General features: G+C 39.6%; 1 protein-coding gene and 1 pseudogene across 12 annotated transcripts in view; both read right to left on the bottom strand.

The window, feature by feature from the left end:
* Positions 1 to 17,235, bottom strand: part of WDR47 (WD repeat domain 47) — a 75,108-nt gene that overhangs the window by 5,005 nt on the left and 52,868 nt on the right. For all 12 annotated transcript variants that reach the window (XM_031016561.3, XM_055353673.1, XM_031016559.3 and 9 more), the window contains 5 exons: positions 16,019 to 16,094; positions 11,284 to 11,441; positions 8,035 to 8,204; positions 7,363 to 7,533; positions 6,487 to 6,618 (listed from right to left, as the gene is read on the bottom strand). In XM_031016561.3, the coding sequence (XP_030872421.1) occupies positions 6,487 to 6,618; positions 7,363 to 7,533; positions 8,035 to 8,204; positions 11,284 to 11,441; positions 16,019 to 16,094 (707 nt within the window). The remainder of the gene's footprint in view (positions 1 to 6,486; positions 6,619 to 7,362; positions 7,534 to 8,034; positions 8,205 to 11,283; positions 11,442 to 16,018; positions 16,095 to 17,235) is intronic.
* LOC109023257 (NADH dehydrogenase [ubiquinone] 1 beta subcomplex subunit 3-like) lies at positions 11,659 to 12,375 on the bottom strand (annotated as a pseudogene).

The following is a 17,235-nucleotide window of genomic DNA, read 5'->3' as shown; positions in this document are numbered from 1 at the left end:
CTCTTGGGGGCATATATTCAGGGCAACTTGAATCCCTGTCTCCCAGAAATAAAATAAATAATTATATTGTATAAATTATTATAATTAATAATTATTTTGTTAATTAATTATACAGGCTGGGCGTGGTGGCTCATGCCTGTAATCCAGCACTTTGGGAGACCGAGGCAGGTGGCTCACAAGGTCAGGAGATCGAGACCAGCCTGGCCAACATGGTGAAACCCCATCTCTACTAAAAATACAAAAGTTAGCTGAATGTAGTGGCACGTGCCTGTAATCCCAGCTACTCACGATGCTGAGGCAGGAGAATCGCTTCAACCTGGGAGGCGGAGGTTGCAGTGAGCTGAGATTGCACCACTGCACTCCAACCTGGGCGACAGAGCGAGACTCCATCTCAAAAAAAAATAAATAAATTTTTTTGAGACAGAGTGAGACCCTGTCTCAAAAAAATAAATTAAAAAAAAAAAGAAGTTTGAGTAACACTGCTCTAGACCAAAGTGGTCTAGGAAGACTTCATAAAAAATGGGACACAAGTTAGACCATGAAAAACAATAAACAGCATAAATAAGAGTATGTATGTATGTATACACAGGCGAACACATACATTTGTATGTAATAAAGAATAATCTTTTCTTGAAATACTGAAAGAGAAGAGGGCTATTATGATCAGGAAGAATTACATGAGAAAAAGTTTAGAGGAAAAGTATAAAACAGCTTACAGGAAGGTAGATCAGTTTGGCTGGAGATAAAAGTTAACTTGAAAGGCAGCTTGAAACTGAAATGCAAAAGGTAGGTTAGGGCCAGGCCGTCAAGCGCCTAATCTCAAACTGCAGAGTTTTGAACTTGTCTCTGTAAACAGTAAAGCATCATTGTAGGTTTCTAAGCAGAGAATTACATGATTCGAGCAGTACTTTGAATAGATTAATCTAAGTGAAAATGTGTATCAAATTAAAGTGGAAAGATTGTAGAACAAAAGAGGCCACTAGAAGACAAGAAAGATTTCAGGAACAAAACCTGAATAAACAGTCGGCAGTTAATTAAAATAAAGCAAAAATGAGTCCCAGATTTCAAATCTAGTTGCATGAGAAAATAAGAGAACCATTATCAAAACTAGGGAAGAGGAAAAAAAAAAAAAACCAGGAAGGTGGGAAGAATAACTGATTTAGAGGAAAATACAGTTTAGTTTTACACGTACAAAGTTTATAGTGTCAACAAAAATCTTCATTCGTTTACTCAAAAAAGTTATTAAATCATTACTCCCTTAGGCCAGGCACTATGGTAGGTGCTAAACCTCTTCTGAAAATAAAACAGGTATCATTGCTGCCTTGATGAAACTTAAAATCTATTGGAGGAGGTAAGCACTAAACAAGTAAACGAGTACATAATTTTAAATAGTGATAAGAGTTCAGTAATAGAAAATAATGGTGAGGTCCCAATTAGGTAAGTCAAAGAAGGCCTCTCTGGCTAGGTGGCATTGAAGTTAAGACCTAAAGACAAGAAGGACCTAACCATGAGAAGACAAGAGGAGGAACATTTCCAACTAAGGAAACAGCATATGGCTTTACTGGACATGGGAGGAGCTTGCCATGTTCCAGGAATTGAAAAGAAAAAAGTAAGTGATCTGAGATGAGACTAGAAGGGTAAAAATGCCAAATCAAGCAGGCTCCTGTAGGTCGTGATAACAAGTGTGTACTTTAAGATTTAAAGTCACTGAAGGTGTGAGGTGACCAGGCTTATTTTTTCAAAAGCATACTTTGACTGCTACGTGGATTGCAGACTAAAGGGAGCACAAGTGAAAGTGTACGGTAAGGAAGCTATTGCCGTGGTTCAGTTGAGAGATGATGGTGGTTTATCCTATTTATCCTAGAGTGGTAGCAATAAACAGGAAAATAGGTAACTGGGTTTTTTTCTTTTTTTTTGAGACAGAGTCTCACTCTGTCGCCCAGGCTGGAGTGCAGTGGCATGATCTTGGCTCACTACAACCTCCGCCTCCCAGGTTCAAGCGATTCTCCTGCCTCAGCCTCCCCAGTACCTGGGATTACAGGCGCCCACCACCACGCCTAGCTAATTTTTTTGTATTTTTAGTAAAGGCAGGGTTTCACCATGTTGGCCAGACTGGTCTCCAGCTCCTGACCTCAGGAAATCCACCCACCTCGGCCTCCCAAAGTGCTGGAATTACAGGTATGAGCCACCACACCCGGCCAGGTGCGACTCCTGGAACATTTAACTTTTAGATCACGTAGCTGAGGCATAAAGTTGTTATATACCATGTTTGGTATAAGTTTGTCTTACTGTTTCTCTACTAAGAACTCTTTTTAAGGCCAGGCACGGTGGCTCATGCCTATAATCCCAGCACTTTGGGAGGCCAATGCGGGCAGATCACCTGAGGTCAGAAGTTCGAGACCAGCCTGGCTAATAAGGTGAAACCTCGCCTCCACTAAAAATACAAAAATGAGCTGGGCGTGGTGATGCCTGGCTGAGGCATGAAAATCGCTTGAACCCAGGAGGCAGAGGTTGCAGTGAGCTGAGATTACACCATGGCACTCCAGCCTGGGCGACAAAGTAAGACTCTCAAAACCAAAAACGAGCTGGGCGTGGTGGCACGCACCTGTAGTCCTAGCTGCTTGGGAGGCTGAGGCAGGAGAATCACTTGAACCTGGGAGACGGAAGTTGCAGTGAGCAGAGATTGCACCACTGCACTCCAGTCTGGGTGACAAAAGCGAAACACTCTCTCAAAAAAAAAAAAAAAAAGAACTCTTTTTAAATGTGGCTTGTTATTGTAGCACTTTTTACACTGAAACTATACTTGAACAGTTCCAAGCTGTATATACTGTATGAAGCTTGTCCTCTGAATGCATTTTAATTTCTACGTGAAATTTCATATCTTACAGTGTCCTGTAAATAAAGATTAAAGTCCATCCTTTTCTTTAATTAAAAAAAAAAAAAAAAAAAGGCCAGGCACGGTGGCTCACGCCTGTAATCCCAGCACTCTGGAAGGCCGAGGCAGGCGGATCACAAGGTCAGGAGATCGAGACCATCCTGGCTAACATGGTGAAACCCCGTCTCTACTAAAAAATATACAAAAAAATTAGCTGGGCATGGTAGCAGGCGCCTGTAGTCCCAGCTACTCAGGAGGCTGAGGCAGGAGAATGGCGTGAACCCGGGAGGCGGAGCTTGCAGTGAGCCGAGATTGCGCCACCGCACTCCAGCCTGGGCAACCTGGGTGACAGAGCGAGACTCCGTCTCAAAAGAAAAAAAAAAAAAGAATATTGTGAGCCTAGCACACAGAATAGGTTTCAGCTAGAGATAAAAATATAAGTCTTTCAGTATATGAGTTACACTTAAAGCCGGGGAAATGGATGCAATCATCTAAAGAAAGAAGAGACTAAAGTCCTGAGCCCTAGGGAATGCCAGAATTTAGAATTTGAGCAAAGAGAAAGAGCCAGCAAAGGAATAATTACCCAGAAAGGTAAGAGAATAGCAGAAAGCCCCAAAGAAAAGTGGAAGAAGTCAACTGTGTTGCATGACACTGAGAGCTGAAGCAAAATTAGGATATAAAAGTGATTTGACAACCAGAAGTTTGTTGGTGATCTTGAAAAAGACAGCATTTGTTATAATGGTTGCAGAAGGAACCAGATTAGAATAAGTTAAAGACTGAGGGTAAGGAAATGGCTAACGATATATATAGGCAAGACTTTTGAGATATCTGAGTAAAAAAGGAAGCAAAAATTGAGGGTAAGAACTGGAAGGGGGATAAGGAGATCAAGAGATGAATTTTTGGCATTGCCAATTCTATAAAATGTTTGTATGTGCATGACAGAGAAGCAGAGGAGGAGAGATACAGTAAGAGGAAGACATTAATGTTATCAGAGAGAGGAGACGACCAAAAACTAGAAGTCTCTGAAATGGAGAAAAGGGGTCTGAAAATAATGTAGAAAGCTAGAGTTTAAAAATAAATTAGTGGTAAGTGTATAGAAACTACACAAATAAACAAACAAACAAACACAATTATTAACCCCAAGGAAAATATACACAGGAAAAAAAATAAGCCATGAATGGCATCGTCCTGGTTAAAATAATGTAAACAATGACTAACTGAGCTAACCAAAATTGATATATCAAAAAGATGCAGAGGGGCTGGGCAGGGTGGTGTGTGCCTATAGGTCCCAGCCACTCGGGAAGCTAAGGCGGGAGGATGGCTTGAACCTGGAAGTCAAAACTGCAGTGAGCCATGACTGCGACACTGCATTCCAGACTAGGTGACAGAACAAGACCCTGTCTCAGAACAAAACAAAACAAAAAACAAAAAAAAGAAAAGATGCAGAGAGAGGAAAAATATATGTGAATGTGGGATGATGGGAGTTGGAAAGGCACATGAAAAAGTTAAATCTTAATCTATGGTAGGAAGTCAATAAATAATCCTAAAGATAAGAAAATAAATAAATACGAATATTTCCCTTATTCACATACAAATTCTTCCTCTCTCCACATCTTTTCAATATAGTTATATCAGTTTTGGTTAAATCAGTAGTCATTGTTTACATTATTTTAACCAGGGCAATGCTGTTTTTCTTAATAAGCCTTATTGAATTGCTTGATTTCTTAAACCAGGGGTCCCCAAGCCCCAGGCCACTGACTGATAGCAGTCTATGGCCTGTTAGGCACCGGGCCACACAGCACGAGGTGAGCGACAAGTGAGTGAGCATTACCACCTGAGCTCCGCCTCCTGTCAGATCAGTGGTGGCATTAGATGCTCACAGGAGCGGGAACCCTATTGTGAACTGCACATGTAAGGTATCTAGGTTGCGTGCTCCTTATGAGAATCTAATGCCTGATGATCTGCAGTGGTTTCATCCCTAAACCATCCCTACCCCTTCCCACCACACCCATGGAAAAACTGTCTTCCACGAAACTGATTCCTGGTGGGTGCCAAAAAGGTTGCGGACTGCTGCCTTAAACTATGTCATATATTAATTTTGAAAATGATACAAACTAAATTTTAACAAATCAATGATCATGGACTCAAATGTGCTGTAAAACATCATATCTGGTTTGAATCAAAGTGCAGAAAAAAGTCCATGAAACTCAAAAGAATAAATAAGGCATTAAAAAAAAACACCAAAAATTTAGAATACAAGGCAGACCTTTTCACTTGGAATAGTACCATAGAATTCTCTTCTAATTCTGCTATTAAAAACTACAAAGGACCAGGCGTGGTAGCTCACACCTGTAATCCCAGCACTTTGGGAGGCGGAGGCAGGTAGATCACCTGAGGTCAGGAGTTTGAGACCAGCCTGGCCAATATGGTGAAACCCAATCTCTACTAAAAATACCAAAATTAGCCGGGTATGGTGGTGGGCGGCTGTAGTCCCAGCTACTCAGGAGGCTGAGACAGGACAATCACCTGACCCTGGGAGGCAAAGGTTGCAGTGAGCCAAGATTGTGCCACTGCACTCCAGCCTGGGTGACAGAGGGAGATTCTGTCTCAACAACAACAACAACAACAAAACTACAAAGGCAGAAAAGGTACTTTAGAATAAAATAAGGATAAAGGCAGAATACTGTGTCACTCTTAGATACCATGCTTAAAAGGTGGTACAATGCAGCCAGGAGTGGTGGCTCATGCCTGTAATCCCAGCACTGTGGGAGGCTGAGGCAAGCAGATCATGAGGATAAGGAGATCGAGACCATCCTGGCCAACATGGTGAAACCCTGTCTCTACTAAAAAATACAAAAAATTAGCTGGGCATGGTGGTGGGCTCCTGTAGTCCCAGCTACTCGGGAGGCTGAGGCAGGAGAATGGCGTGAACCCGGGAGGCAGAGCTTGCAGTGAGCCGAGATCGCGCCACTGCACTCCAGCCTGGGCGACAGTGTGAGATTCCATCTCAAAAAAAAAAAAAAAAAACAAAAAGGTGGTACAATGCAAAGAACAGTACATGGAACAATCCAAGACATCCTGTTAAGTTTAGAAAGAGAAATTTGTAATGCGTGCTACCATTTCTGTGTGTGTGTGTGTGTGTGTATTTGTGTTTACAGGAGAAGGGAGATTAGGGTACATACAAACTTTCTGGTTATATATTTATAGAATATTTCTGGAAGAATAAATAAGAAATTGGTCCTTTAGTGAAAGAGAGACCAAGAAATAGGAATGGAAAGAAAATAGTACACTCTTTTGTTCAATTTCACTTTTTGCCATGTGCATGCATTTTAAAAAATGTTTCTAAAGGTCTGGGTTCTAAAATGGCCCTGCTAACAGACAATCTGGGACATTATATTTAATCTCCCTGGGCCTTGGTTCCCTAAGCTGAATATTATTTTTACAAATAAGGTAACAAATGCAAGTATTTTGAAAGAACTGAAAGTAACTAATAAAATATCAAGTATTTATTTCACAATTTTTTCTATTTTTTATATTGCAGGGGACAGGAAGTAGGCTAGTCTAATTTACAAAGTTTTTTTCCCATATATATCATTTAAAGAAAAACCTACCAGTTCCATGAAATGTTGTGCCAACAACACGAACACAACTTGGTACTCGAAGATCCCAAAATCTAACAGTCTTATCTTGGGAACCAGATGCAATCATCCAGCCACTCCAGGTATAAAGTGCTAAAATATGCCCTATAAAAGATCATATACTCAATTATTAAGGTGGGAGAGTATCTTTCCATAACATATTCAAAGCTAAGCACTCTAGAGTTGGGCAAGGTGGCTCATGCCTATAATCCCAGCTACTCAGGAGGCTGAGGCAGGAGGACTGCTGGAGCCCAGGAGTTCGAGGCTGCAGTGAGCTATGATCAAGCCACTGCATTCCAGCCTGGGCAACAGTGCAAGACCCTGTCTCTAAAAAAAAAGAAAAAGCTAAGTACTCCTTATTTACAGGGCAAGTGGTGGTCTGGTTAGTCAAATATACTATGTGATAGAAATTTTTCACATTTATCAAATAGATTGACAATTTTAAAAATAAAATAAAACTCAGTAAAATGCACAACATCAAAACCGTACTAGGCCAGGCATGGTGGCTCATGCCTGTAATCCCAACACTTTGGGAGGCCGAGACAGGATGACTGCTTGAGCCCAGGAGTTCAAGACCAGTCTGGGCAACATAGTGAGATGCCATATCTACAAAAAAATTTTAAACTAGCCAAGCATGGTAGCACGTGCCTATAGTCCCAGCTACTCAGGAGGCTGGGTGGGAGGATCACTTGAGCTCAGGAGGTTGAGGCCGCAGTGAGCTGCGATTGTGCCACTGCACTCTGGACAGTAAGAGCAAGACCCTGTCTCTTAGAAAAGAAAATGCAGAGAGGAAAAAAAAGCACAGATTGAACAAAAAGAAAAACAGCACTTGAAACTGATATTACATACCAGTATGTCCACTCAAAGCATGGAGGCCCTGTCCTCTTTGACAATCGGTTGTATAAATGTTACAATCCCCTGCTCCAGCACTTATTAAAATAGCTCCTCCGCTTTCTGGGCCTTCCATAAATGCCAAGTCTCTAATTGTTCCATCATGCATACTAAATTCCAGATCTGGTCCTGAAACAGTAGTAAGAATTAAAAAAAAAAAATGCTGCTCAACTTACCGTGATAACTTGAGATTGCTAAACTACCTCAAAACTGGGCAAGAATAATGGTTTAGAAATATGGTTTGTATTTTCATTTAGGGATTGGTATTATAAGCAGTTTCACTTTACTGAGCAAAGAATTTTATCAATATAGCTATTACCATAGGGTTATCTTGTCTCTTATCCCAAAGAAAAAGAAGACAGGTGATCTCCAGAAAACATCTGGTAGCTATTTAAAGGCTATTTTTCTAATAATAATTTTATAAAACTCAAACACCACCTAGACACCTGTAAGAATTTACTAAGAAAGAGTAATACCTCATGAATGTAACTAAACAATTAGAATTATTTAAAAATTATTCGTTAAGATTATATTCTTGGATTTCATTAAAGACAATACAGAAATACAACATGGAGAAAACATAACGTATACACTGGTAAGCTAGCTACTGCTTACATACTTGGGCCCTACCTGTTGCGTTACAAGTCTCTGCATTGAAGGGCAGCACTTTGACGTATTTGTCATTTGATCCTGTTGCTAATAACTGCCCACAAGGACTCCAGGCCACACAGTAAATGGATCCTTTATGATGTTTATTCCTTTTAAAACGTACCACCGGCTGCTTAGGAGTCTCATGTGCACTGAAAAGAAAAATTACAGAAATATATTTCAATTTCTTGCTTGCTACAATCAGTTATTATGAGGTTCCATATTATAGTTGTTCTTGAAGGAACGAGAAAAAGCGTGTCAGACAACAGCTTATTAATAGTTTTCAAAATCATAGAAGAAATAAAATTAGCAGCATACTTAAAACCCAAAAAGTAAAATTATAAACCAAATCATACTAAACTCTCATTTCAGATGACAAAGGAAACAGGATATATGACTTTAAAAAAAATCTCCATTTCTCATATTTTTCATGGATTTTAAACTCAGAAACAAAAAAGAAAATTAAAAAAGCTAACAATGCTTCCAAATTAAAAAAAAATGCAATAAGCATGTAATAAACATACAATACACACATAATAAACATGTAATAAACATATAATGTGCGCAATGTGCAAGAGTTCTGTCCAGAGTTTAAAATCTGGTACAGGTAAGATATTGTCATGAGACTACCCATATACAGTAAGGCAAGTATAAGTTGTTATATAGTCCAGTATAAAGCACTGGGCCTTAAAGGATAAGGCAAATTTTTACAGAAAAAGAAGAAGGCAGGAGAACCACTTTAGTGACAATAAAATATAGTAGGGAAAGTACTGGCTGAGCATGCAGCAATGCAAAGAGTCTGTGGGGCTAGCAGTGAAAAGCATGAGGTATTTAGTAGAGTGAGCAGGAGTGATGTGGTGGGTGAGGCACTGCAGGCTCAGCTGTGGAGGGTTCTAAATGCCATGCTCCTCAAGAGTTTGTCCTTTAATGACAGTCAAACACTGGCTTAGTGGGGTAACAGCATTTTATCTATACTTTGAAACACGAACTAATATGACACTAAAGATTTCTAAATCAGGTATAATGATAAAATCAAGTCTATGTAAGAAAATGTACATGTTTCTGGAGATTCATCCTGAAGGATGAAAGGGTTAAATGACATATCTAAGATTTAAATACTTTAGCAAATGAACAAAAAAAGATGAATGAAGCAAATGTGACAAAAATCTTGACAACTATTGCATTTCAGCATACTAGTCTACTTTTGAGTCTTTGAAAATGTTCATAATTAAGAAATGTTTAAAAAACAAACAAGAAGACTGACAAATCTCTAATACCTAAAAAGTGTTTAATATTGATCTAGGCAGGGTGTGATGGCTCAGGCCTGTAATCCCAGCACTTTGGGAGGCCGAGGAGGGCGGATCAAGAGGTCAGGAAATCAAGACCATCCTGGCCAACATGATGAAACCCCGTAGCTACTAAAAATACAAAAATCAGCTAGGCATGGTGGCGCATGCCTGTAGTCCCAGCTACTCAGGAGGCTGAAGCAGGAGAATCACTTGAACCCAGGAGGTGGAGGTTACAGTGAGCTGAGGTCGTGCCAATGCACTCCAGCCTGGTGACAGAGTGAGACTCTGTCTCAAAACAAAAACAAAAAAAACCCAAAAAACTGATCTAGAGAACAGACCAGATAAAAAGATTTTCTTTTCAGCTGCACAACCAATTATCACCAAGTCCCACCGATTCCTTCCTTAAATGGATTATACCTCTCAAATCCACCCACTTTGCTCCACCTCCACTGCCATCACATTACCATCAAATACAAACAGCTTCCTCCCTCTCTCCCAGTGTCTCCTCTTATTGCCATCCAATCACAGGCAGAGTGATCATCTCAAAATACATTTACACTTGATCTGCTACTTTCAGTGGTGTCCCACTGCACTCAGCATGAAATATAAAATGGCTAGAAAGCTCTGCCTAATTTAGTTCATGTCTATCTCTGCGGCCTTATCAAACTCAAGCTCATAATTTTCCAACCAATCTGAATTTATTTCAGTTCCTAAAAAAAGCCAAGCTCTTTCTCACCTCACGTTCCCTCTATATTATTCTCTTCTCCCTTCTCTTTACATAGCTAGGTTCTACTCCTCCTTAGATCTCAACTTTAGTGCCTCTTCCTCAAAGAAGTCTTTCTCTGACTCGCCAGTTTGCACCCTACTCCATCCCCATTTTATTCTCACAGCACGTTGTAATCTTTCTTCATAACATTTACCAAAATGTATATTTGTGTTCATTTGCATTATATCCATCTTCCCCACTAAACAAGAAGTTCCATGAAGCCAATAAACATGTTTGTTTTATGCACAACTATAGTACCTAGCACATAGGAGCCCAAAATATGTATTTGCTAAATAAATGTATTTATTTTCAAATCAGTTTCTTCACAGCCTATGAAACATCTGTGTCTGCATAAGAAATACAAAAGATGAGAAACAGTTACCTTAAGTTCAAGTTAACCCTAAACATACAAGTCTTTGGTTCTACCTCCATAATTATTGCTATTTCTCACTCCCTTATAGAGAATTTTGCCATTCTTTCTTAAGTATTTCGACTTAAATAATGCAGTGAGCACCAGTAAATTATAATACTATCAATTAACATGGGCCTTATTATATTCCCTTTCCCAATCATTAAATGCTAACACAGTCCAAAAGCCTGAATTATTGGTTTCAGACATAGAGATAGCAAAAAAAAAAAAAAAAATGCAAATAAATGAAAAATCCCACCCCTGTTTCTCAAACTAGGGTTATAATTAAAAAGTCTTAAGAGGTGTAAAAGAGTAAGAGTTATATGTAAATTACATACATAATTTATAAATAGGTGTGTATGAATAGGAAAAAACACAGTATACGTAGGGTTCAGTACCAGCCAAGGTTTCAGGAATCCACTGGGGTTCTTAAATGTATCCCTTGCAAATAAGGGGGGTCTACTATATAAAGACTTTTCAGATAAAAAAACAAAATACAAAAGCCATGGAAATAAAGAAGTCTAAAGCCATAAATGAGCAATGTTGTAATCAAAAACATTTTATGAAAAAATTATGAAGTTAATGACTTAAGTATATTTCCTAAGCACTGAAAGTAAAAACAGTTATTTTATAACAGAAAATAAAGTTTAATCGAAGGAAAGAAAGTAAGATTTGAAACACTACTGAATGGCAATTCTGAAAAAGGAACCTATACGGCTAAATTAAAAACTAAGGTAAGAATGGCAGCACAAATCATTGATCCTTACCTTGGATCAATTACATCTGGATAGGCACATACTCTCAGAGTTTTTGAATTTGAACCAACAGCATATAAACCTCCAGCTGGATGAAAAGCCACTGCTCTAACAGCTTGTGTGTCTTCTAGGATATTAATACAAACAAACTGCTTTTTTGATTTGTCATCCTATGGAAAGAATGAATATTAAAGTCATCCTATTAAAAAAATGAATTTGAAAGAATTCATCTTTCTCCCATTTTAAATTCATTTGAACTTTATTATTCTTGTTGGATCATGTTAGGTTTACTGCCAATAACCATATATTCTTTTCTCTATGTTTTTCTTACTTTATTAAATCTTACTAATATCCTTTAAGAGGCAAACACACAGACAAGTAGGCTACAGTGAAGAAATCTTATTTTGGAGACTTAAGAAACCACTAAGATACTTCCAGGTATTATCTTCAGTGATGCTTCTTATCTTTACTCTGGGACACCAGGTAATATGAAACCCCTACAGCTACCACAAATGCAGCAAATCTTTGAATCCTTTTAATAATGCACCATCAGAGGAAACACTGTTTGCAAAGTTACCCATGTTTCTCTAAGCTTCATTACAGCCCCATAGATCCCTTAGCCCTCCTGCAGCCAGCTTCTCCTGGATAGTTTCTAATGGTGTTTCTTCTATCTTCCATTGTTTATAATCTGGAAATTCCATTTTACTATGTTCATGTTAACGTCCATGTCCATGGGCCATTTCTGTATTCTTTAGATGATTCTTTTAAAATGCAGTATTATTGCTTTCCTTTTTTAAAAAGTTTTAATTTTTTTAATTAAAAAAAAATAGAGATGGAGTTTCACCATGTTGCCCAGGCTGGTCTTGAACTTCTGGGCTCAAGCAATTTGCCCACCATGGCCTCTCAAAGTGCTGGGATTACAGGTGTGAGCCACCGCACCCAGCCAATTGTTTGTTTTGTTTTGTTTTGTTTGTTTTTGAGATGGAGTCTTGCTCTGTTGCCCAGGCTGGAGTGCAGTGGCGTGATCTTGGCTCACTGCAACCTCTGCCTTCCAGGTTCAAGTGATTCTCCTGCCTCAGCCTCCTGAGCAACTGTGATTACAGGTACCCACCACCACGCTTGACTAATTTTTGAATTTTTAGTAGAGACAGGGTTTCACTGTGTTGGCCAGGCTGGTCTCAAACTCCTGACCTGAAGTGATCTGCTTGCCTCAGTCTCCCAAAGTGCTGGGATTACAGGCATGAGCCACCGCACCTGGTTCCAGCCAATTGTTTTTAAATACGTATGATTACATGAAGTTTTTCTGACAGCAGTCTCCATATATTAAGTAGCAAATTCAAATTCCCTAATTTTTCTATTTTTCATTACTCATTGCTAAACTAAGCTCAGTTCATAAACACTCAAGTTTTTCTCCAATTATTAAGACAAAATGTAAGAATAAATATGGGCCAGGCACGGTGGCTCATGCCTATAATCCCAGCACTTTGTGAGTCCGAGTTGGGCATAACGCTTGAGCCCAGGAGTTTGAAACCAGGCTGTGCAACATGGCTAAACCCCATCTCTATAAAAATGAAAAAAAAAAAATTGTAGACGGGTGTGGTGGTATGCACCTGTAGTCTCAGCTACTTGGGAGGCTGAGGTGGGAAGATCGATTGAGTCTGGGAGGTTGAGGCTATAGTGAGCCTGGGCAACACCTGTCAGGGAGGGGGAGATGGGAAGGGGGGAGGGGCGGGGCACGAAGAAGGAAGGAAAGAATAAGTATGCATTCCTATATTAAGTTCTCTTTAACTATTAAGAAAAAAAAAAGCCCACTAGAAGTTCTAACAAATAGAGTATCATTTGTGTTTCTAAATGAAGGAAGTATAAAGGATTATTAATCTGCTTAAGAAAAAATGTTTACCACTATCTCTAGCAATGAATATTTCAGTATTTCAAGCTGAAGTTATAAAATATCCCTTTAACAGCCTGGGCAACACGATGAAAACCCATCTCTACCAAAAAAGAGAAAAATAATACAAAAATTAGCCGGGTGTGGTGGCGCATGCCTGTAGTCACAGCTACTCAGGGCGCTGGGGTAGGGGGATCACTTGAGCCTGGGAGGTCAAAGCTGCAGTGAGCTGAGATCGTACCACTGCACTCCAGCCTGGGCAACAGAGCAAGATTCTGTCTCAAATTAAATAAATAAATAAACAAACATCCCTTTAAAACTGTAAAAATAATTTTAATGGAAACATTTGAATGTTTCATTTCTACTTTTTTTTTTGAGATGGAGTCTCGCTCTACTGCTCAGGCTGGAGTGTGGTGGCGCGATCTTGATTCACTGCAACCTCTGCCTCCCAAATTCAAACGATTCTCCTGCCTCAGCCTCCCAAGTAGCTGGGATTATAGGCATGCACCACCACACCCGGCTAATTTTTGTATTTTTAGTAGAGATGGGGTTTCACCATGTTGGCCAGACTGGTCTCGAACCCCTGAGCTCAAGTGATCTGCTGCCTCAGCCACCCAAAGTGCTGGGATTACAGGTGTGAGCCACCACGCCCAGCCTCATTTTTACTTTAAACTGTCAACCTGTCCATCCAGATCTCTCTTCTGAAGAGAGATGCTGAAGCAGTTCTGTATAAAAGCTTTGGTGAACCTACTACTGATGTCATTTGAAACCACCGTGTTACCCTGACCAGGACTGACTGGACATGGTGCAGGAACCTCTACACTAGGTATGGTCAGACTCAACCAAACCCTGGCTTTGAGAAGTATGAATGTCAAGTACACACACAAAGGAAAATCACTTCAGCTCTGGATGTATTCTGAGAGGTCTAGGACCCATAATGACTACAGCAATGAAAAGACTATGCCTCTCTCTACCTAAGCCTTTATTCATGCAATACATCCTCCTTGCAGGAGTAGGGGGCAAACCTGATGTGTTACACTATGTACGTCCTATGTAAGTGAATTGAATTCTGATATTATTTGTATGAATTTGACTAGAGATGTTGCATTTTCCAATAATCCATACACAGGGAATGTGACTGTTTGCAAAATTATATAATAGCATGGGGTAGATAAGAGAAAAAGGGAGGAAAAACAACTAATTAACTAAATGGCCTATAGCACATCAAAAATTACTAAAGATTGCTTTATAGCAGAAGCCACACAAACTGATTTTATTTGCTGTCCTCCAGTGTGTTTTAAATTTTTTTTGAGACAGAGTTTTGCTCTTGTTGCCTAGGCTGGAGTGAAATGGCATAATCTTGGCTCATTGCAACCTCTGCCTCCCAGGTTCAAGCGATTCTCCTGCCTCAGCCTCCCAAGTAGCTGGAATTACAGGCACCCGCCATCACACTCAGCTAATTTTTTGTATTTTTAGAAGAGATTGGGTTTCGCCATGTTGGCCAGGCTGGTCTCAAACTCCTGACCTCAGGTGATCCACCTGCCTTGACCTCCCAAAGTGTTGGGATTACAGGAGTGAGCCACTGCATCCAGCCTTAAAATTTTTTTTAAATTTGTTGTCATTTAAAAAACTAGGCGATTTCACATAAAAATCTAGATTTCTAGCTTTTCTTGAAAATCAGGTCAGGTGCAGTGCCTCGCACCTGTAATCCCGGCATCTTGGGAGGTCGAGGTGGGAGGATTGCTTGAGCCCAGGAATTCGAGACCAGCCTGGGCGACGTAGTCAGACCATGTCTCTATTAATATATATACATACATATATTTTTTGGAGACAGAGTCTTGCTCTGTCCCCCAGGCTGGAGTACAATGGCGCGATCTTGGCTCACTGCAACCTCTGCCTCCTGGGTTAAAGCAATTCTCGTGCCTCAGCCTCCCAAGTGGCTGGCATTACAGGCGTGAACCACTATGCCTGGCTAATTTTTGTATTTTTAGTAGAGACGGGGTTTTGCCATGTTGGCCATGTTGGTCTTGAGCTCCCGACCTCAGATGATCCACCTGCCTCGGCCTCCCAAAGTGCTGGGATTACAGGTGTGAGCCACCATGCCTGGCCTAATATTTTTTTTTAAATCAAAAACACTGGACTTGCATATTTCTTTTGCAAGGGACAAATATTCCTTTGTGCTTATCATAAAAATGGTCAATTTTATTAACTTATGTTATCTATTTCATCCCTAAAAGCATCTCAAATTAACACCTTTGTTTATGGGGTTAAAATCTGAACTAGGAAAAGTAAGACAGAGTGAAGCTGTATACTAGCTAGAAAAGAATGTTTGCTTCCAAAGCAAAAAAACAGGTGTACCGATGAGAAGCCCAAAGAGATACCAATAATGAAATTAACCATAGGGTTCAGAGAATAACACAGAGCCTCAATTCATGTCCCAAGGCCACTACTAGGCCATTAATATGAACACTCCCACATGTCCAACTGTGCTCTCTAAGGCTCCCTCTTCAGTTACACCACTGAGAGCTCAACTGCCTTAAGCCTCGAGATAAATACCAACATTAGCAGTAATAACTACTTTATAAAAAGTTTGTGGTTTTTTGTTTTTCTTTTTTTTTTTAAGACACAAGGTCTCACTCTGTTGCCCAGGTTGGAGTGGTGCAACGGCTATCCACAGGTGCGATTCTAGTACTCTACAATCTCAAACTTCTGGGCTCAAGACATTCTTCTGCCTCGGCCTCCTGGGTACTGTACACCACCACATCTGACTAAAATGGTTCTTTCTTTGAATTGAAAATTTCTTAGCAAAATTTACAGGTGCATATGAAAACAATAAAACTTCCTTCCCCAAAGTATTACCTCTTCCCCTTTCGACCTTGATAGACTCCCTGGAGAATCTCCAAGAGGTGGCTTAATGGCCGAATGTTCTGATGAGCTGTGGGAGTAGAAATTCAAGTAAAGTTTACTCCATGTATCAAAATAGAAACCAAATTAATTTACCCTTTCAAACACTAATTTTTCTTTTTAGCAAACAATACTAGCTGCCTCCAAAGTTACTCTCTGGAGACATTTATTAAAATAAGCTCTGGATTCAGTGGCACCAATGACAGTTGTAAGGAGCAGATGAAAAGCCATTCTGGAAAGAAAATTAAGTCAAAGTCCACATATTTTATAGTGAAATGTCAAGTACCCTTCCCTTGCTTAGTTCCAGAATCCTGTTTGCTATGCTTAAATCCAACCCCAGACAGGACACTGGAGAATGCTCTTCAGGAAAATTATCTGGCCCAAGAGAAAAAAATATCAGAAACTTACAGTTTAGGGTATCTTAGTAAAACTATGTTTCCTCTTAATCAATTTTTGTGAGGCCAACAGGCAGACAGATCCACCCACATATGTAGCCCTTCCTTCCAATCAGCTTTTAAATTTTTTATTTAATATTATAAAATATAATAGAGACGGGGTCTCCCTATGCTGCCCAGGCTGCTCTCGAACTCCTGGGCTCAAGCAATCCTCCCACCTCAACCTCCCAGATTGCTGGGATTACAGGTGTGAGTCACCACACCCAGCCAGCTTTTGTTTTAATGTCTCACTGTTTACGGCCAGCCAAAGCTTTCTAGATACCTGAAAAAAGCCGAGATAAAAGGTAGAGACTAAAATCAACAGAAAAATGAACTTGGGAGAAGAGAGGCAATTTAGGGAACAAAAGCTACAAAAATGTAATTTAAATCCTTAGATATAAGAGGAAATAACGGATTAATAAGGAAACAAGAGCAAGATCTATTTTTTAAAAAGGAAAAGAAATTAGATAAGAAAGACGTCTTAAAATATTAAAATATGATGGTAGAAAAAAGTAAATCCATAGAAAATAGAGGTGAGGAAATTGCTAAATAATATTTTTTTAATTTCCTAGAACTTAAGTTTCCAACTTAAAAGGGCCCATGAAATACCCAGAAGAATAAGGAAAAATAGAATCACTCTAAGGTCTATTTTCTATATCATCATGAAGTTTCAGACTATCAGGGAAGAGAAGAACCTGAAAAATTCCAGAGTAGAAGGAGCAATAGGCCTCACCCAAA

The sequence above is a fragment of the Gorilla gorilla genome, chromosome 1 (genome assembly GCF_029281585.2).
Source record: "Gorilla gorilla gorilla isolate KB3781 chromosome 1, NHGRI_mGorGor1-v2.1_pri, whole genome shotgun sequence".
Classification (NCBI taxonomy): Eukaryota; Metazoa; Chordata; class Mammalia; order Primates; family Hominidae; genus Gorilla; species Gorilla gorilla.
The sequence above is the reverse complement of the archived record's forward strand: the minus strand, read 5'-3'. Positions and strand labels throughout refer to the sequence as shown.